The 21,902-nt window shown below is 42.0% G+C and overlaps 2 protein-coding genes across 11 annotated transcripts in view; one reads left to right on the top strand and one right to left on the bottom strand.

The window, feature by feature from the left end:
- The window catches only part of EFCAB11 (EF-hand calcium binding domain 11), a 121,576-nt gene extending 107,081 nt beyond the window's left edge, over positions 1-14,495 (bottom strand). For 4 of the 5 annotated variants that reach the window (XM_043548124.1, XM_043548126.1, XM_043548125.1 and 1 more), the window contains exons 1-4: positions 14,378-14,495; positions 11,163-11,258; positions 4,296-4,341; positions 859-960 (exon numbers count right to left, since the gene is read on the bottom strand). In XM_043548124.1, coding sequence (XP_043404059.1) covers positions 859-960; positions 4,296-4,341; positions 11,163-11,258; positions 14,378-14,437 — 304 coding nt within the window. In that variant the 5' untranslated portion in view covers positions 14,438-14,495. Of the gene's footprint in view, positions 1-858; positions 961-4,295; positions 4,342-6,482; positions 6,878-7,555; positions 8,084-11,162; positions 11,259-14,377 lie in introns of all 5 variants that reach the window. The other variant, XM_037900823.1, reaches the window with a different exon arrangement.
- A 58-nt stretch (positions 14,496-14,553) lies between these two features.
- The window catches only part of TDP1 (tyrosyl-DNA phosphodiesterase 1), a 107,309-nt gene continuing 99,960 nt past the window's right edge, over positions 14,554-21,902 (top strand). For 5 of the 6 annotated variants that reach the window (XR_005225578.2, XM_043548123.1, XM_037900818.2 and 2 more), the window contains exons 1-4: positions 14,579-14,730; positions 17,452-18,011; positions 19,869-19,912; positions 20,756-20,811. Coding sequence is in view for 5 of the 6 variants with exons in the window: in XM_043548123.1 (XP_043404058.1) it covers positions 17,456-18,011; positions 19,869-19,912; positions 20,756-20,811 (656 nt within the window). In the remaining variant the exon portion in view is untranslated. Of the gene's footprint in view, positions 14,731-17,451; positions 18,012-19,868; positions 19,913-20,755; positions 20,812-21,902 lie in introns of all 6 variants that reach the window. The other variant, XM_037900817.2, reaches the window with a different exon arrangement.

Genomic DNA, 21,902 nt, shown 5'->3' on the forward strand with positions numbered 1-21,902 from the left:
CGCCTATCCAATGTTAAATTTTAATAAAGTTGCAGCCTGCCATTTCAAATCTATCTCTGTGTCTGTTCTCATTTTCTTGTGACTCATTTCAGCACCTGACCGTCCCTCTATTCCCCATGGGCCAAGCCCCTGTTTCAGGCCAGAGAGAGGAAAAAAAAAACAAAAACAAACAAACAAACAAACAAAAAACACGTGGAAAGGATAGTATAAATGCTACGTCTTTGGTTCACTAGCCTATTCTCAAGTTTCTCTGCTCTTTGGTTAGGGGAGGGGGGAGAGGAAGATAAGAATCACATTCCATCCCCATAGCCTACCAGAAAAGGAAAAGAAACACCAAACCTGGGTCCCAAAATAAGCCATAGAAGAAGATCCTTGCTGCTTTTTCTCTTCCCCTTCATCTGTAAAGCAGGGAAGGGAAGATTCCTTCCCATCTCCTGGGAGAGGAATCTGCAGCGTAAGTGGTGTGCATGAGTGAGCAAGGAAATATTAGAAGGGGGTCCTGAGGGAGTTCCAATAATCAGGATGGAGATATGATAGTGATAACAGTAAGTGGGGTAAGTGAATAGCTAGAGATGGTTTTCTTCAAAAACTGGAGAAACATGCGGTGGAACAGACAACCTGGGACCCTACTGCTGGCCTCAACTGCCTGCTGTCCCTGCTTCTGTTAATCATCTACCTGCAATGCCATTACATTAGTTACTTTACTTGGAAACATAGAATCATAGAAAGATAGGGCTGGGAAGCTCCCATCTAGGATACTGCCCAAATACATTTTGCTTTGTATTAATGCTCTATTTTGCATATTTGCTTCAGTATGGAAGTCTCTCTTTAAAAACTCTGCAGGGAAGAAAGACTTACATTGCATGTCAAAAGCTGTGAATATCTGCCTTATTTCACTATGGTGTAGTTGTGCAGCCTTCTTTGTACTCATAAGTTTTAAAAATTCTTCAAGTAATACACCTAGAAAAATGGAAAATGTGAATATACCTCCTCAAAAAAAACCACTCTTCTTTATTTGCCCACTGCAACGATGAATGACTCATGCAATATAATTATAACTGCTTTATTTTTAATTATAAGAACAAGAATTGAAACAATTATCTTTTATATTGTTAGGTTATGTGAAAGTATTCTACTAGACATCTGCAAAATTCAACTTCTTCTCAAATTAAATTTCCATTTACCAGGCTCTTCTTTCTCTATTCCTTAATATATTTCTTCCCTTTCTTGCTTGCTGGCTACAGCGACATCTTTCCTTAGTCTGGGAGAACAGGACAAAGAAGTGGTCTCTCCAAAGTCAATAGCACTTGCATTCCACAAATAAAGGCATAGAGTGTATTGCACAAACAATATAGCTGGCACCATTCCCAGCACTATCTATGCCCTATGAAATGCTCTGTAGCCTCAGGTTTGGTTTCCTTGGAGTCTCCTAATAAAACTGCATAATAACACTGGATTGGTTATTACACTTACAGATTGTGTAAATTTGTTTCTAAGTACATTTATCTGATTTTTAGGGAGAGTTAAATAAAAGAGGTTGGAATGCAAATATAGTTTGTTAAATCCAACCCTAATTAACTGTCTGGTATTTCTGAAAGCAAAGTACTTGTACAAAAAAGGAAATATTAGGAAAAAATGTATGCCCTAGTTTTTAAAAATAGAACAAGTCAAGACATAAATAAATGTAATTTCAACTCAGAATTCTCATGTAGTCTAATCTTTTGCCTTATACCTGTGAAATATACAGATCTAGACCTATTTTATACAATTGAAATGATTTATAAAGGACAATCATAGAATCAGAGAATATCAGGGTTGGAAGGGACCTCAGGAGGTCATTTAGTCCAACCCCCTGCTCAAAGCAGGACCAATCCCCAACTAAATCATCCCAGCCAGGGCTTCGTCAAGCCTGACCTTAAAATCTTCTAAGGAAGGAGATTCCACCGCCTCCCTAGGTAACGCAGTCCAGTGTTTCACCACCCTCCGAGTGAAAAAGTGTTTCCTAATATCCAACCTAAACCTCCTCCACTGCAACTTGAGACCATGACTCCTTGTTCTGTCATCTGCTACCACTGAGAACAGTCTAGATCCATCATCTTTGGAACCCCCTTTCAGGTAGCTGAAAGCAGCTATCAAATCCCCCCTCATTCTTCTCTTTCGCAGACTAAACAATCCCAGTTCCCTCAGCCTCTTCTCATAAGTCATGTGTTCCAGTCCCCTAATCATTTTTGTTGCCCTCCGCTGGACTCTTTCCAATTTTTCCACATCCTTCTTGTAGTGTGGGGCCCAAAACTGGACACAGTACTCCAGATGAGGCCTCACCAATGTCGAATAGAGGGGAACAATCACGTCCCTCGATCTGCTGGCAATGCCCCTACTTATATATCCCAAAATGCCATTGGCCTTCTTGGCAACAAGGGCACACTGTTGACTCATATCCAGTTTCTTGTCCACTGTAACCCTTAGGTCCTTTTCTGCAGAACTGCTGCCTAGCCATTCGGTCCCTAGTCTGTAGCGGTGCATGGGATTTTTCCGTCACTGTATTAGCTAGCTTTTTTTAAACAAATATAACAAGACCTCTGTGGTTTATTTTTCTTACAGTTTTTCCATATCCATTTATTTCTAATACGGTTCAGAAGAATAGCTCCTTCAGCTCCACCTACTGTCTCAATTCAAACCTTAAACTACAAGCTCTCAGGTTCCCAACATTTTTTTCATTGCTGCTTCTTGAAAACATCACATTAAAAATGATTACATTCTCAGTTTCTAGAATTATAGACACATCCTGGTTTCAACTACTAGGTTCTGTATATGCACAATTTCTTTAACAACAAGGGATGCCTAAACACACTGAACTTGCCTGCCTGAGCAACATCCCTTTCAATTGGATAACTACGGAAGTAAAACCTTAGAAAAGCAACATAGGCTGAAATCCATTTATTTATTTATTTTCTCTTTCAAAGTGGCACATAAGACTGGAAAATTATAGTATACAATTTTCCTTTTAAAAAACGACCTCTATAATACCATGCTGCCCATTCATTGATCTCTTAGCATTGGCTTTTTATCTAATATAACTACAGAGTACAAAGCTACCTCCATACATAAAAAGCCATATTTCTAGGTAAAAATAAAATATCGTCTCACCTGTCAACTTGACACTTAAAAATCCGTAATCTAAAAATCCAAGTAAACAGTTAACTTTGTACTTGTGTCTGGACTTAGTTTTGCAGATAAGACTCACTGTTCTTTATCAATCCAACAGACAAATAATGGAATGGTGATAGAGGGACATTGTCAGACAATTTTCATCACTTACCAATACATGCTTTGCTTACTTCCTGCATTTCTCTCAGTTTAGATTATGAAAACAGACTAGCCAGATTTACTTTTCTTTATAGTCAGCTTCTGTCAATTTCATTTTCAGATTCTCATACTCTAGCACAATGCTGCTGTATCTGGGATGCATGTACTGCAGAAGCACATTTATTTGTTAAAAACCACCTCTTTCCACTTACAATTTAAGAGACGATTTCAATTAGCCTGTAAAGCCTTGCTATTAAAAAAATCAATTTTGAGGCAATACATCTGCATCAAAGCCGGGATGGTATTTACCTAAGGTGGTTTTTACCAGGTAAAATAATGGGTTTTTACCATTATTAGTAGTTAGTCCCAGTTCTAGGCATTTTCTATTTTAAAAACTGTTTCATTAATGCACACGTATTACACTTAGCTTTAGTTACATATTCAAATTGTGGTTACACAAGGCAGTAGATTCAGAAATTAATTTAGGGTTGTACAAATAAAAAGTACAACTGCAGTAAGGGTAATACTAATATATGTAACATAATACTGAACAACGGAATGTCTCTATACATTTTGGTTTGGTATTTTCCTCAAGGAATGTATATACCACGACTCATATTTCGGTTTTCAATATTATATAAATATTATATATGCCAAAAATTATCAAACCGTTAAACATTTTTTCAGTAATTTTCATTAGTATATTCTAATAATTATTTTCTTTTCCCCAGTTTAAACTGGTATTTACCAGTGCCTGTCCAAAATTAGTTTTTCCCTGGAAAACTGCCAACCTTGCACCAAAGACAAGCCCAAAAGCTAATTTTCCTCATATGAGAATTTAGTAATTAAATAATTCAAACTCATCAACAGCCTCTGTAAATCTCTTTATAATTAATCTGTAGAAAATTCTTTTAAAAGTCTTTAAGATTACAGAATTTATGAATGAGAAGAGACTAGAGAGAAAGGAAAGCCTGTTGTTTGCATATTACCTGAATTTTTTTGTTGCACTGAGGCCATTACTGAATCCACCTCCACCTGGAACAGAGAAAATATACCAGACAATATTGTTGAGCCTGCTTTCACCATGTGGTGAATTTGATCCATTATAGTTATTTCAATTTGTATCAACTGTAATTAACAGAATTCAATTCTGATCACATAACTATTAAACAGCATATCTTGTAAAATCGTCTGCAGCATTAGTTCAGTACTATAGCTTTAATATAAACACTTCCCCCCATTAAACATTTGTGTGTCTATGGCCAGAAAAGAAGCTAAAGGCTATGTCTACATTACAGAGTTAAGTCGACACAAGTTACTCCGACAATCATAAACCACTATAATTACATCGCTTGTGCATGTTCACACAACGCTCCTTGTGTCGGCAGAGTGCATCCACAGTTGGTGCTCTAGCATCAAAAGAGCAGTGCACTGTGGGTAGCTATCCCACTGTACAACTTGTCACATTCTGCCACTAGGAATTGTGGGAATGGATTGCAGTGCATCATGGGTGTGGGCTCACTGTCCCATAATGCAGTTTTTTCTGTCCCATCATTCTATGGGCTTCTGACTACCCTTTGCACCATTTTTCAACAGCCCCTGTAAACTGTGCGCCCACCATCTCTGCCGAAAAACATGGATCCTGCACTGCTCACCAGTCTTGTGATAACAGTTATGAACACAATGCAACTGATCATACAGTACTTTCTGAGCTGTGAATCCAAACAGGAATCTGAGATGCCTGCCCTGCTGGGTGCCACAGAAAGAAACAATTCCAGATTACTTTTGGCATTCATTGAGCAGCTGCACACGGTGGACTGTCGCTATTGGTCTCAGAAAACAATCACTGAGTGGTGGAATCACATTGTTATGCAGGTTTGGGATGATGAGCAGCAGCTGCAAAACGTTTGGATGCGCAAAGCCATGTTCCTGGAACTGTGTGCGGAGCTCGCCCCTGCCCTTCCACAAGGACACCAAAATGAGAGCTGCCCTCTCAGTGGCAAAGCATGTGGCGACTGCTGTGTGGAAGCTGGCAACTCCAGACTGTTACTATCAGTCATGAATCAGTTTGGAGTTGGGAAGTCCACCACAGGGGTTGCGTTTACACAAACGTGTCGGGTCATTAATCACATCCTGCTATGAAGGGCTGTGTTGCTATGAAATGTGTGTGAAATTGGGGATGGTTCTGTGGCAATGGGATTCCTTAACTGCAGTAGGGTGACAGATGGCATGCATATCCCAATTTTGGCCCTGGACCATCTTGCGATGGAGTACATCAATAGAAAGGGTTGCTTCTCTATGGTACTGCAGGTGCTTGTGGATCACCAGGGTTGTTTTGCTAACAACAGTGTGGGATGGTCAGGAAAGATTCATGACTCACACACCTTCAGGAACATTGGCTTGTATAGAAAGCTACAAGGAGAGACTTTCTTTCCAGACCAGAAGATTCCAATGGAGGACACTGAAATGCCCATAGTGATCGTGGGAGACCTAGTCTACCCCTTACTCCCATGGCTCATGAAGCCTTATACCAGAAACCTTGGCAGCAGCAAGGAGTGCTTCAACAACAGGTTGAGCAGGTGCAGAATGACCGATGAATGTGCGTTTGACAGATTAAAAGCTCACTGGTGCTACCTTTATTGCAGGTTAGATCTCAACGAGGAAAATATTCCCATGGTCATAGCCCAGCCTGCTGTACTCTGCATAATATTTGTGAAGCTAAGGGGGAAAAGTCCAGGGGTGGAGCATCGAGGCAGATCGGATGGCAGCTGATTTGGAGCAGCCAGATACAGGGCTATTAGAGGGGCTCAAAAAGGGGGCTATTTGAATCAGGGAGGCTTTGTAGCAGCATTTTGACAATGAGCCCCAGTAATGTGTCTTTATATAATGCAGTCAGCCAGGCTTGTTTACTTGCCACCTGGAATAACCCTTGTGATGATTGCTTCCTGAGTATGATTTGTAGTTTGTAAATGTGCCAATTGCCACTGTGTATGAATGCCAGCAACAACCATTGTGTGTAGGAGAAAAATAAAGCTTAATTTTCTTTCTATGAGTACACTTTTATTAAACAGCAATAACCAATACACAGAATTTGATTTCTTGCAAGGGAGATGACTCTGACAAACACTCTCTTAAAGGAGGTGCTCATAGCTGTGTATAAGTCCAGCTATCATTACCTGTCCAAAAGGGTGAGTGAAGGTGGTACTGAGACAGGCCGGGAAGATGCAAAGAATATGTGCGAGGAGTTGGGGAGGGCGTGGCACGCTGTTTAGGCTGCAGGGGAAGGCGAGCATACGTATTCTGACTACAGCACAATCAGGGACTTCAGCATCTGTTTGGTCCTGCATCAGTTTTATCATCCGATCCTGCCCCTCTGAAATACGCTCTTGGTGCTGTTTCCTCTCCAGCCCATCTATTTTCAATTTTTCATTAATTGTCTCTCTCCACGCTCTGTGATCATGATCTGTGGTGTCAGACGATTGGAGCACCTCCCTTAATCATGTCCTCCGTTTGCATCCTGGGTCACCTCCTTGTCTGATGGAGGTGCTCCATTGGCGTGTAGGAAGTTCCCCTCCAGAGCACATTTGTAGAAGCACAAGAAACAACAAACAGAGGCAGTATTGTTAGTGCACTCACAACATTGAATCATAGTAGTTAAATACACCTCTCTCTCACTCTCCCTTGGCAAGCACAAAGCTCAGCGACCGTACTAAACAGGGCGAGTTCAGCCTGGGGGAAGAGAGGAAGGTCCAAGATGGAGCCAAGGGTCTAGGTGTTTTTCCTAAGGGGATCAGTGCAAGTGACTATTGTAAATTCTGCCACCTTTTTCCATAGGTGGGGGTAATTCAAGCTGATATCTCACTCCAGAGGATAAACAAGGATGCAAGGATGAATCTCCTGCATGCATGTGGCTTCAGACCAGGTCCCTATGCTGCTTTGTTCCCTGCAGAAGCGATTACCGATTGGGGGAGAAAGGCAGCTCTGCTAAGGAACCTTCGGCAGAAGATTGGCAAGTACCTCTAGAAAAGTTTCCTAGAGATCTCTCCGAAGGATTCCCGTGAAATCTTGGTGTGCATTAACAACTTTTTCAGCAGGGCCCCCACTGTGTAGCTACAGATGTGAATGGGAAGCAGATGCAAATACTGCTAGTCTTGTACATTTCTATCCCTTAACCCACTTCTAGCAAATAACAAAACCAAGAACAGCTCCTCATGTAACTGAGCAGTATCAAATCAAAATGACCACTTACCAGAGCTCCCCTCTCCTGCATCACGCACGCCAAAGCCGAAGTGCTGAGACTGGCTTGAACCATCTGGAGTAGAGAAGAGGTCCTGGCGAGCCACACTACTGGATGACTGCCACCTGTCCACCTCATTCTCCAACTCTACTTCCAGTCCACTGGCCACTGTCTCTATCCTCCCCCACCCTGTCCACAAAGCATCCCTGGGGCTCTTGGTGGTGGAAGTGGGGTCACTGCTAAGGATGGCATCCAGTTCCTTGTAGAAGCATCAGATCTTTGGTGCAGTACCAGAGTGTCTGCCTCCCTTATTTTCTGGTATGTCTGCCTCAGCTCTTTGATCTTAACTTGCACTGATGCATGTCCCATTCGGGGCCCTCTCCAACATGCCACAAGAAATCTTCCTGTAGGTATCGAAGTTCTCTGGGTGGAGTGGAGCCGGGATTGTACAGCCTCTTCTCCGCACAGATGCAGCAGATCCAACAACTCCACTGTACTCCAAGAAGGATAGCGTTTGCTGTGTGGAGCCGCCATGGTCAGCTGGGAAGATGCAATGTGAGGTCTGCACACCGAGCAAACAGGAAGTGGAATTTCAAAAAGTCCAATCCTTTCAAGGGGGAAGGGTAGATGCCTGTATACCGGGCTGCAGGGCAGCAGAGTTCCAACAATATCCTGACCAGAGGGGTCAGGATGGGCATTGTCAGACACCTCTTAGAGGCCATTTATGGTGACATAAGCAAACACAGTGTCTACACTGATGCTGCGTCGATCTGACTTTGCTACAAAAAGCTCTACACCTCTCGTTGAGGTGGTTTTATTTTGTCAGCGTAGCAGGAGAGTTAAATCGGCAGGAGGAGCATTGTTGCGTGTAAACCTCCACTATTTTGTCAATGAAAGCTGACTTTTATCGACAAAACTGTGTAGTGTAGACAAGGCCAAAGAGTACACCAATTCTAACTAAATCCCCAATCTTTCAAAAATAAATATATGCTTAACTGAACTCAAGTGGACTTATTCGTGTGTGGAAAATTAAGCAGTCATATGTTTTTGGGATGGGGCCTATTTAAAATTAAGCAGTCACATGTTTTTGGGATGGGGGCTATTTCCCTAAAAAAAAAAAAGGAAGTTCCTGTTTCAACAACGGTCTATCTTACAGAGTATTTCAAAGAAATTTTCTCAAAATAAAAGTGTTGAAACTGCAGAATGAATGATTTAAATAAAAAATGTAGGGTGAGTGGTATGCAAAGTAGGGAGAGATAACTTACTGGGATATCCCAGTTTCTCCGACCTCCATCCTCCAAAGCCCTGTATTGCAGCATCCCTCCTACCAACAAATGTGTTGGATGAGGCTCCCGCTGAGACCCATCTATGATGCTATTTGCAGCAGCCAGGAGAATTTAGTCCAGAACCATCTGAGATGTTCTCTTTCCCTTATGGATTGATCCTGGTGCTTTTGCAGTGACCTCACTGCTCTGAGGAGCATTAGGCCCAAACGTGCATTTTAGCACACCGAGCTGCCACTAAAATGACAGCTTAGCTGGAGCAGCGTGATTATAAAAAAACAAAAATAAAAACCAGACTCATCCTTCCAGAGCATTTTATATCAGCTCAAATGGTTGGAGGGTAACAACTGATCAGATTTCCAGAAAGAAAGTTCTTTTCTCCCCAGTAACAAATAACTTCCTTCAGAAATTTGAACGATCACATTCCTGATACTTTAGTATTCATTACACAATATAAACCAATTACTGAAATTGGTAAAACATATGGGAAAATGCTTTGCATTCAAAAACATTTTTAATTGCGAGTTATTCTACCTAGATAGTAAATCCAAGGCACTTATTGTGTTGGTATACAAGCACTGACAAAATACAGGTAACAGAAATATCAGTACAAAAAATGGTGTTACTTCTCTCCATTTTAACTCATCACTAGACACTTATCTCAGGTGGGTCATCTTGCTAGAAATGTCATTTTAATAGTAGAGAGACAAGGTGGGTGAGGTAATATCTGTTATTGGACCAACCTCGGTTGCTCAAAGAAAGAAGTTTTGGGGCCACACAGAGCTAAGTGTCTAAGCTAAGGCTCGAAAGCTCGTGTCTCTCACCAACAATTGTTGGCCCAATAAAAGATATTACCTCACACACCTTACCTCTCTAATATCCTGGGATCAATAGGACTACAACTACACTGCATATATTAATAGCAATAAGTTTAGAATCTTTAAAAATTATTTTATAAAAATACCAAATGTCCACTGATAAACTATAAGTTGTCAGACTAGATAAAATCATTTTGAAGGAAAGCAAGGAGTTGTGAAGAATGATCTCCTGCCAGGATAATGCAACAATACCATATAATTCAATCCTTACTTTGTACATCATCCACTAAAGAGTTTACTGGTGACACCTTGTGGTTTAAAAACGGATATTATTAATATTTAAAAAACTGCAACTAGAGATATTATCAGAAGTTAAAAAACTGAGATTGTTAGTTAATATGTATTTTGAGTACATCTCTGGAAAAGGTTTGGTCTTCAATTGTGTGCAAAAATTAAGCACTTCTCAGCAAAGCCCCAGAGTAATTGGATCATAAGGGGAAAAAACAACACTAAACTTTTTAGGATTTTTTTTAGCACTTAAATGAATGACAAGTGGTTTGAAGTTAGCTTGCAGCATATGCAGGCCTCCATGAAGAGTGATTGCTTTGATAAACTGGGAGAAGGGGAGGGGGGAAGCTGGTTGAGAAATTAACATAATAAGGAAATAATGTACTGTGCACTAAGTGGACACTACGTAAGATTAACCAGCTACATGTGTAAACATGTGTCTGGATAGTAACATGGTGATGGACACAGATACATTTATTTCAGTGATTACATACAAGACCATGATTGTATAATCTTTTATACATGCTCTATCTATTCTGTTCAGGTTCCATTCCCATCCCCAAAGTATATGACCGCATTCCAATACCGTAAGAAATGACAAGGCTAACATTTTGCACATGTATTTTATTCTCTCTCTCATCCTCTCCTGAGGTAAAAAACTCTATGTTGTGTAGTGTTTTGGTAGGCTTAAAAAAACAAAAACAAATTAAAAAAAACCCCTGTCTGCTGCTGTGTTTATATGTCAGAAAAGGCAAGGTTGAAGAAGAACATTTTGCACTTCTTGGAGCCGTAAGTGACTCAGTTCGTGAGAACATGTGTTTACTTATTGTAACATACAGTAATTTCTTCTCAAAGAACCTCATAAGCAAATAGACTGTGTGTATATTAATGCACAATCATTTGGATCTCACATCATACTTTAAAATAAGCAGGGCTCATTACACCCTCTTTTCCCACCCACCTTGTACACCCGTGCATCCTCAGAGTAGGATTTCGCAAAATTAATGTGGATAGTGATAATGTTCCCAACATGATTAATAGCTTTGGCCTTTTGTTTTTAAATACACACATACAGCTGACACCTGACTTCTAAGAATCAGACTACACTTCTGTTAATTTCATGAACTGGATCTATTAGACTAGACTATTTTGCATACGGTGTTCTCAATAGTGAGATATCCTTATAAATTTAGTCTTTAAGACATGATGGAGAAAAAAAATAAGCTATACCTTTGATGGTTTGTAACCAAATAGCATCACCACAGCGACCTTAAAGTCCTCCCTGCTTAAATATCCTTTCTTATCTTCATCACATGCTTCAAAAACCTAAAGAAAGTAAATAGATTTCCATTAAGAAACAACAGTACACCTGACCTGAAGTTACTGTTATTACTTATTAAAACTGTGTGTGAGAAATAAAACAAATACTTATTTGGAAAAAGATATTGTATTTAAAACTTGCAGCTTAAAAATCATATTGCTGTCTGAAAATGTTTCGCATGCCTTATCTCACAACAGGTTTAATGGCCCTCTGCCATGTACATTGGTCAAACTGGACAGTCTCTACGTAAAAGAATAAATGGACACAAATCAAATGTCAAGAATTATAACATTCATAAACCAGTCGGAGAACACTTCAATCTCTCTGGTCACTCGATCTCTGACCTAAAAGTCGCAATATTACACAAAAAGACTTCAGAAACAGACTCCAACAAGAGACTGCTGAATTGGAATTAATTTGCAAACTGGATACAAGTAACTCAGGCTTGAATAGAGACTGGGAGTGGATGAGTCATTACACAAAGTAAAACTATTTCCCCATGTTTATCCCCCCCCCCCCCCAACTGTTCCTCAGACGTTCTTGATAACTGCTGGAAATGGCCCACCTTGATTATCACTACAAAAGGTTTTCTTTCTCTCCCTCCCTCCCCCCCCCCCCCCCCGCTTTCCTGCTGGTAATAGCTCATCTTAAGTGATCACTCTCCTTACAGTGTGTATGATACCCATTTTTTATGTTCTGTGTGTATATAAATCTCCTCGCTGTATTTTCCACTGAATGCATCCGATGAAGTGAGCTGTAGCTCACAAAAGCTTATGCTCAAATAAATTGGTTAGTCTCTAAGGTGCCACAAGTACTCCTTTTCTTTTATTTCACAACATGACTCACGGCCAGTGGAGTCCTACTGCTTTTAGCTCATTTAAAAAAAAAAAACAAACCACACACCACCCACAACCCTAAATTTCAGTCTGATGTCTTTAAATATAGAAACTTTTTTTTCCAGTTAGTAAATTGTTATTAATTCACAACATCAAAAATGTTTTCTTATTAGCAGGGCTTTGGAGCAGAGCCCGGAGCTGGAGCGCAGAGCAGCGAAGCTGCAGGTTTTTGCCTGGAGCTGGAGCGGAGCTGGAGCACAGCTCCAAAGCCCTGCTTATTAATGTGGTTTTATTCTTTTCATTTTAACTGTGCATAAATATCTGGCAAAATTTAGTGCCTTGTGGGAGTCTAAGGCCAGGTCTACACTACAGAATTGTGTCGACCTAACTTATGTTGCCACACAGCCACAACAATTATTAAATTGCTTGAGTGTGCACACACTTGGCTAGTTGTGCACATCCTCACCAGCCAGGAGTACTTGTACCTATTGTATTGTCAATGTTGGGCATTGTGGGATGGCTCCTGAAGGCCACTAACAGTCAACATAGGCAACATAGTGTCTGCACTGACACTACACCAACCTAATTACATCAAGTGTGATTCTATGGCACTAGGGAGGTGGTGTTACTAAATCAGCATAGAGAGGCACTTACGTTGTCAGGAGCCAAATTTAAGTGAAGACACTTCCACACCTAGGTTGATAGAAGACAGCTTATGTCAACCTAACTGTAATGTAGACCAGGCCTAACATTTTGAACAGATTCCTGGAAATCAACCTACACGAAAGTCCTGCTCCTATGAAACCTTGAGTTTCTCTTTAAAGTACTGAGCATCTTTAACTCCCACTTAAGTCACAGCGCAGGTTCAGGCCATGGGCTGAACAAATTGCTGGGGAACTGCCATGGTTCATGACCAGAAAGCAGCAAATCTTTTCAGATAAACTAGCATTTCAGAAAAAAACCAGTGCATTTTCCACACATGTACTATTAAGAGGAAGGTTAACATAAATAACAAATTTTGAATCATAACAATTCTAATGAGGGATTTTCTCCCATAAGCGCTGATAACAAACCACAACATGGTCTTCACTTTTATTTTGGTAATATGGGGGCGGGGGGGTTGTATATTTATGAGCAATTCCAGGTGGGAATGTGAAAGGACAAAGAAAAAAAAGACACAGGGCTCCTGTTACTTTAAGAAAAAAAGTGCTAATGAAATTCCTATTTGTTCATGCCTTTCATTACCAGGTTACTTGGTGTAACTTGCCTTTTTCATCAGCATTCTGATATCAGGGGCTTGCAATTACATTCTTTATTAGCTGTAGTCATGGGTTTGCAATAAATTAGAATACAGAAGGAAAAAAAACCCATGTAATTAGGTTGTTAGGCTGAGCCAGTTTTGATGTAGGCTGTGTTCTTAATTTGATTAATTTTACACCCCTTTTTCTTCCACTCTGTCAAACCGTCATGCAGCTATCCTCATTAGCAGAGCACTTCAAGTAGTAATTAATAATGCACTGAAGGAATGATTATGCAAACACTACTCCTGCCCTGAGCCAGCATCAAGGCCAAATGAAGAGTTACTAGATTTATCCAGGTTTCAGAGTAGCAGCTGTGTTAGTCTGTATTCGCACAAAGAAAAGGAGGACTTGTGGCACCTTAGAGACTAACCAATTTATTTGAGCATAAGCTTTCGTGAGCTACAGCTCACTTCATCGGATGCATTCAGTGCATTCACTTATTCAGGACACTGTGGTGTGCGTATTGCGCTGCTCCAACTCCCTGGGAGACACAGGGCGGTTCGTCAAAGCCTTAGACGCGGAGGAAATCTGCGGCTGACTGGCTGCTGAACTGGGGACGGTGCCCCGGCCAGCGGTTGGGTGCGAAGCAGAATTTTCTCTCCACCCCCCGGCGGTGGCACCAGCTCCTCTCCCGCTCTCCGCCGCCTTCCAGCACGCCTAGCTCGGAGGGGTTTCAGAGGCAGGGGGGAGAGGGGGCAGATCAAGGGCGAGCCCCGTCACAACGCGCCTGTGGAACTGAGGTCCGGCCGCAGCCCACACTGCGACCCCTCCGCTGGAGCCCCACGGAGCTGCCCGGGAACAATCGGCCGCTCCCCGCCTGAGCCCGGTCACGGTCAGGCCGCTTCTGGGTCCACCTGAGCGGGTCCAGCTATCCCCGCGACCGCCTCCCCCGCAGCCGCGGGTCCTACAAAGCAATCGGGCCCGCACCCGGCCCCCTGAGTATGGGGGATCCCGCACCCCCGCGGGGCGCGCCGGACCGTTACCTACCCGCACGTAGCGCTCCCTGCCCGACCCGCCGCTCCCCGCGCGACTGGGGGCTGCGCACATGACACCACTGCCCTCCCCCGTCTTCTCCGTTCTCGCAACCCGCCCGCTTCGCTTGACTTCCGCGGGGCAACCACAACGCCGCCTGCTATTGGTGCGGAGCGCGGGGAAGCCGCCATTGGCTGAGGCGGTTGGGATGGTCCCGCCCCCGGCTTTCCCAGGCCCCGCCCCCTCCCCTCCGTCAGGGACCCACGCGTACCAGACGGCTGATAGGACCCGGAGGGAGCCCGCTCCGGAACGGGAAGTGACCTGGCTCTGCGCGGGACGATTCAGGCGCCGGCAGCGCTGGAGCTCAGGTGAGCAGCGTCCCTGAGCCCGGGGAAGCGGGGGCGGCGCAGGGGATGCGGCTGCGTGCGCCCCTTGCTGCAGGGGCAGGAGCTCGGGACCACCCGATGCAGCGGCCCTGGAGCACCCATTGCCCCGGCGCGTGGCGGGAGCCCTGGGCGGTACCGGCCGTCTGGCTCAGCGCCGCGGCGTGTGAGGGCACGGGACTGTGCCCCTCTGCGGCGGATGGTCCTGTGGGCTCCCCGTGTCGCGCTGGGAGTGGGGGGTGTGGTCCCGAGTGGGTTGGCTGTATCTCCCGTCGGGCCCAGGGCCGTGTTGAGCTGGGTGCTGGACAAAAGCAGGGTTCTCCCCACGAAGCGCTTTCAATCTAGGGGTTTGTTTGTCTGCACGTGACAGCTAATTGGGTGAATGTACAATTTGACTTCAGAGTGTAAAAGGTGTTAGGTGGAGCTGGTCTGGAAAGACACCATCTATATATACATGAGATTTTCAAAGTGGATTACACTAAACAGGATCAAGGCATTGTTATTTCAGAATAAATGTGTCCACACAGGATGCTTGTTCTGGAATAACTCCATGTGTAGACAACCCTAAGACCCTAACCCATATACGTGCTTAACTTTACATACTAATAGTTCTACTGAGTTAAATGTGTACAAGTTTTTGCAAAATGAGAGCCAATTCAGAAAGGGATGGATACCGACGAAGTGGATATTCACACACGAAAGCTTATGCTCCAATACGTCTATTAGGTGCCACTGGACTCTTTGCTGCTTTTACAGATCCAGACTAACACGGCTACTCCTGATACTAGTCTAATACAGGTTTTAGAGTAGCAGCTGTGTTAGTCTGTATCTGCAAAAAGAAAAGTAGTACTTGTGGCACCTTAGGGACTAACAGATTTATTTGAGCATAAGCTTTCATGAGCTACAGCTCACTTCATTGCTCATGAAAGCTTATGCTCAAATAAATTTGTTAGTCTCTAAGGTGCCACAAGTACTCTTTTTCTTTTAGTCTAATACAGTGGTTCTTCACCTTTACAGCAGCCTGCACCCCTTTGGTTCTCAAAATATGTTCTCGCACCCCTTATCAAAAATCATTGAAGTAGGTCAGTTCTTTAAACATAGATATATATTTTGTTTGTATATTACAGTAATCGTTAAAAAATGTATAATGTTAATAAATTCATAGGTTTGAGGAAACAAAGTAGTTGTACATACGTGCCTGTGCTTAATTTGTGTTTTTGATGATTTACCTTCTTAAAAAATCTGGCATGTCTTGCACCCCCAGAAAGGGCATCTCACACCCCAGGGGGTGTGTGCACCCCAGGTTAAGAACCACTGGTCTAATAGATACAACGTATATGTACTGTACCTTTTTCTCTCTCTTTACAAATAAGTGCCAGCTATCTCAATCCAGCCATTAGTTTATGGCTGATTTCTTATAGGCATCATGGCTCTAGATTAGAGGCTATTGGCCTTACAGTTTTTCTTTTGATACAGGTCTTTCATTTGTCTATTTGACCCTTGGATTAATAAACTAGTTGCCTTTCGCTTCCTGCTGGCTGTTGTTACATGTGCAGTATACTAAGGATAGTTGCTGAACTCGTTATGAAAGTAATTAACCTGAACCTCAATCCTTTTTCCTGCTTCAGCCTTTTTAATAAGGTTTTCTTTTTCCAAGCTTGTTTTTTTAATAGTGACAGGTTTCAGAGTAACAGCCGTGTTAGTCTGTATTCGCAAAAAGAAAAGGAGTACTTGTGGCACCTTAGAGACTAACCAATTTATTTGAGCATGAGCTTTCGTGAGCTACAGCTCACTTCATCAGATTTCCACAGTATGCATCCGATGAAGTGAGCTGTAGCTCACGAAAGCTCATGCTCAAATAAATTGGTTAGTCTCTAAGGTGCCACAAGTACTCCTTTTTTTTTAATAGTGGTTTCCCCATTGGTTCGTAGCCTGTCATTTCGATGTGCCCTCCCATTGCAAAAGTCAGTAGGTCAGTAGTTCTCAAACTTTTGTACTGGTGACCCCTTTCACATAGCAAGCCTCTGAATGCGACCCCCCCCCCCCTTATACATTAAAAACACTTTTTAATATATTTAACACCATTATAAATGCTGGAGGCAAAGCGGGGTTTGGGGTGGAGGCTGACAGCTTGTGGCCCCCCCATGTAATAACTTCATGACCCCCTGAGGGGTCCCACACCCCATTTTGAGAACCCCTACAGTAGGTGTTGTAGTCTGTCTCCCGGGCTTAAAATCTTGATTTAAGGCCAGAGTTATCCTAAAAAGTTAGGTCAAACCATCTACATTGTTCAGGGGTGTGAAAAATCCACACCCCCTGAGCTATGTAGTTAAACCAATCTAATCCCCAGTGCAGACAGCACTAGGTCAACTGAAGAATTCTATATATTCTGTTTTCTGTAGACCTAGCTATTGCTTCTTGGGGAGGTGGATTAACTACAGTGATTGGAGAACCCCTCCTGTCGCTGTAGTGAGTGACTCCACTGTAGCAGTTTACATGTAGACGGAATCTAAGTCTTGCATATTTGGAGGGTTTCTAAGTGAGAAGCTCTCTGGATGACCCCTTAAATAAGAAAATCTCAAAGGCAGGGTGAAAGTTCAGGATGGTTAATGAGTAAATAAGCTCTGGCAAGGAAAATGCCCTTGTGAGAAGTAGAGTAGGCATAAAGCACAGCTTTTGTGGGTGTTTTTTGTTTTGTTTTTTCAGAAACATGTCTCAAGAAAGTGAGCATGGGAGGTGGACGGTATCCAGCAGTGATGAAAGTACAGAAGAAAATGATGATGATGCTGAGAAGCCATCTACATCATCTTTGTCTCTCAGTGGACATGGCAAAACTAGTGGATCACAGTACCCATGTTCAGAGGCCAGAAAAGTTGGTCAAAAGAGAAAAGCCTCCCCTGTGAAATGTAGTGATAAAAGTTTTTCTACAGAGATTTCACCAGCAAAAATCCAGAGAACTTCCCAAGAAGGTTTAGGCTGGTGCCTTTCAAGTAGTGATGAGGAACCTGAATCTGAAGGTCAGCCGAAGCATGCACAAAAGGAAGCAGTCAAAGAGGAGAAATTCAGTGCACCTAAAAAGCAGCCTTCACATAGATGTGAAGATAATGAGCTCCCAGTGAGCCAAAAGCCAGAAAAACATTATAAGGTAGCAAGTGAAGGCCAGGACACTTGGGATTTGTTGAATGGAGGGAACCCTTTCAGATTCTTTGTCACTAAAGTCAAAGGTATTAAGTCTAAGTACAACTCTGGAGCCCTTCACATAAAAGGTGAGTGTTTTAATTCTGTAATTTAATTACAGAAACAGTGTTTCAAGTAGAATAGGAGCATTAAAGAAAGCATTCTTGTATATGTGTGTTGTAAGTATGCGTAAGCATTACTGTACTGTAGCTTGACTTTCTTAACACACAAGTCATGAAATTCAGTTATAGTCCCTCTTTTGGAAATATGTAATATATGGATGGTATAAGCTGTGTTTTATGGCCATAACCCTTTGGGTACCAGTTCCCAATACAGCCTCTGGGTTAGAGTGCACCCTTGGAATGCATCTGCCTGAGAGAAGTTGCATGGTGCTTGCATTGCTGCCTTCTGGGGTTCTGCTGAGGGAGAAGGATTTGAATTCATTATTAGGATCCTCTAGGAGCTCCCACCATTGGAGGCTCCCTGGAATAAAGTGCATTTCCTAGGTGCTGAATTACATACCCCTCAAAATTTGCAGTTGCCTTATACCACTGTGAATGCTCTTATTGCTGAACTTTTAAAGCTCTTGGATCTGCAGTCCTAGAAATGACTGGAAATCTGGGTGTAACCCAAAGTTGAATAACTCCTTCTGTGTGGAGTATTGACACTTCAAAGATGCCATACCAGATAAATAGGCCAGTTACGGCTGATGTGCAAAAAATAACTTCATATTTCTTAATACATATGTTGTACATCTTGAACTTCAGCAGCAGTGTTACACTAACAGTGTGTGTACATTTAATTAAATAATCATAGTGTGCATTTATTTCAGTATGAGAGTTGTGGGCTGACCTTTAGCAAAATGGAAGTGCTTGTACCAATATGAGTGTACATATTTGTAGCCCTGTACTTGTGTACAATGAAATTAAGTGATGAGAGTCATGCCTCAGGGTGTGGTTGATTCTTTAGCCAATATTCTCACCAGTGTTGTATGCCCAAAGTGCTGATGTGTTGTCTGACGGATCCATACCACAAGATTTTAAAGGAGTAAATCAAGATGCTAAGGATTCTCACATCTCTTTGACTTCAGTGGGACTTGAGGGCTTTCATCTTTTCTCAGAAGTGCTCTGCATCTTGCTTGATTGAGCCCTGAACTAGATGATAGTTTTTGTGCATTTAATCTGCAAAACCAGGTTTTGTGGGAAGAGTCTTAAAATATTTCATCTGATAATATTTTGGGAAAGCATGCATGTGATTATATTTTGAACTAAATCTTTTAGTGCTTCACACATTGCATTATCTGTGAGCAATCTATTATAAATTCTAGTACACAAAGAATATGAAGCTTCTGTCTTGGGCCTGCAATAAGACTCTTGTGTGGCCTCATTGACTTCAGTAGGAGTTGACCTCTATGAATCCAGTTGCAGGATCAGAGGCTGTCTCTGTGCTCTAGCTGCATTTGCTCCCCCCCCGCCCCAAAAAAAAAAAAAAAAAAAAAAAAGTGGGAAAATGCTGAATTGTTGTCAGGAGACTCAAGTCCTTCATGTCCAGCACAAGCATAGTATGGACAGTATCAGTACAAATATCTTCACGTTACCTTGCCGATGTTCTTCAAATCTGTTTTGGAGGGCCTACCTTCAGAGGTGACAGGGTAGCTCATTCTCCATTGCTCATTATATTCTTCCATTCTCTGCTAACAAGTTTGCTATTTTTTTGGTAGACAGACAGTCAATGGGAACTGGACTGTCACCCCAGATTATTTCACAAACAGTTGCTGATGCTGCTTGTCTGGACTGCATTTAAGCCAGCAATCTAGATGAGGAAGTCTCCCTATCATTTTACTAGGACCATGTGCAATAGTAATTAACAAATTGTTACAAGATCTAAAGTGTATATGAGTATTTTACTAATAAAGATGTGGTTAATAGTGTGTTGTTTTTTAATAGATATTTTGTCTCCTCTCTTTGGGACTCTTGTATCTTCTGCTCAGGTGAGTTTTATGTCTTGCTGTTTTGTTTTGTTTTTCCCTTTCAAATTTTGAACTCGCTTTCAATGGTTTATGCTGATATAATTCCATTGACCTCAAGGCTGCTACTTTAGACTCATCCAGTGTAACTTATATCAGAATCTAGCCCTTCCCATTTAAATATAACTGGAACAGTGGGAAAATAATTAAAAAGCCAGACGCTTTCTGAAGGAGACATATTTATGTCTGAGTGAAATATTCTCTCTTCTGTTCAAAATTCAGGCTAATCCTAAAAAACTTCCTCTTAGGCTATGTTTTCACTTTCAGTGGCGTTTAGAGTACAGACACTGCATGCCGAGCTAGCATGCATATCAATAGCAGTGTAGATTGGGGAAGTACAGCCTTGGTGAGTAGAGTACGGACACACCGGATCTTTTGTGTATGTACCCTACACTGCGCTCTACGCTCCCAAGCAGTGACTCCCATGAGCCTGTTTTTAGCAGTGTGGTATCCAGCTGCCTCTCTGCTGCTGGAGTCTTTCCCCACAGTCGTGTAATGAAAAATAATATAGAGTGAGCACTGTACACTTTGTATTCTGTGTTGTAACTGAAATCAATATATTTGAAAATGTAGAAAAACATCCAAAATATTTATAATAAATGTAAATTGGTATTCTATTCTCATGATTAGTTGCTATTTTTAGTAGTTTGCCAGCCCTACTTGAAATGTACTCTAAAACATAATAAGTACTGCTGTACACACCAGTAATTTTCAGTGCAAAATATTTCTCCCTGTAGTTGCTGCTTTGGTGAAGTCTTTTTCTTTTTCCTTTTTTTAACTGGCCTTTCCTTTTCTCTCCATTGTAAGTTTAACTATTGTATAGATGTGGAATGGCTCATAAGACAGTATCCAAAGGAATTCAGGTATGACTTTTTCAGGATATTTTAGAATTCTGTGTTTAAAATCATAATGATTTTTGTGTGTGTGCATGAAAATTACTTAGGCCTGGATGCACAAAAAGAGTTAAGTGGCTAGGTCCCTGGTTTAGGTGCTTAAGTCCCAGTTTCAACTTCACTGCAGTGCACAAAACTCTGCTGAACTCATGTGGCACCTAAGTTTTTGCTGTAAAAGTTTTCTAGGTGCCTGTGTTTCTGCCTCTGAGCATGCACATTGCTGCCTCACTCTAGGTGTCTGGGAGCCTATCTTCTGTGTAAGTCTGCTGACCGCTGGTGCCTAGGTTAGCCAGCACTAAAAATGCCAAGGTCAGGGCAGGCTGCAAAAAAGAGAGCAGATTCTCCCAAAACTGGAGGTTAACACTGAAGTTGGACTCACCAACTAGTCACGAACTGTGCTTCTGATCGCCCACACTGGTTATCCAGAATCTGAAAAAAAGAAATCACTCAGCCCCCTTTATTCCAGTTCTCTGGCTCCCAATCAGCACATAGGTCCAGTACAGTGAGGCGTTATTTAAAAACTCTGCTCACTGTATAAAATGTTCTTCTGATCCCCAACGGGCCAGCCACATTACCAGATCAATATTAGTTTGGATCTTACCCAAAATACCACATTGCCAGCCAATCCTTTAGTATCTAAAATGAAAGGTTTATTATAAAATAAAAGAAGAGAGTTGTTAAATCATCAGAGTGGTCAGATACATACATAAGACTTCAGAGTCCATATATCAGGTTCTTAGCAGCATTCGTGAGTTTGCTGGCTTGTATAATCCCTCTGGAATGCATGCAAAGCTTGGATGGGTCTGTCAGTCCTTTCCTTTGTTCAATGCTTCAGTTTGTAGAGAAATTACCAAGGTAAGAAGCAGGATTGAAGACGAAATGGAGAAGATGCAACTTCCTTTTTATATCCTTTGCTATGTCGCTTATACTTCCTTTGTCCCAAACACAAATTTACAGAATGTGGGAGTCCCCTGGTCACCAGCATGTCTCTACATGTCCTGCTGACTCATAAGAAACCCCTGGCTTCTCTTAATGGGTTCATTGTATAGCTGATTGCCCTT

This window comes from Chelonia mydas, chromosome 6, assembly GCF_015237465.2.
Source record: "Chelonia mydas isolate rCheMyd1 chromosome 6, rCheMyd1.pri.v2, whole genome shotgun sequence".
Classification (NCBI taxonomy): domain Eukaryota; kingdom Metazoa; phylum Chordata; order Testudines; family Cheloniidae; genus Chelonia; species Chelonia mydas.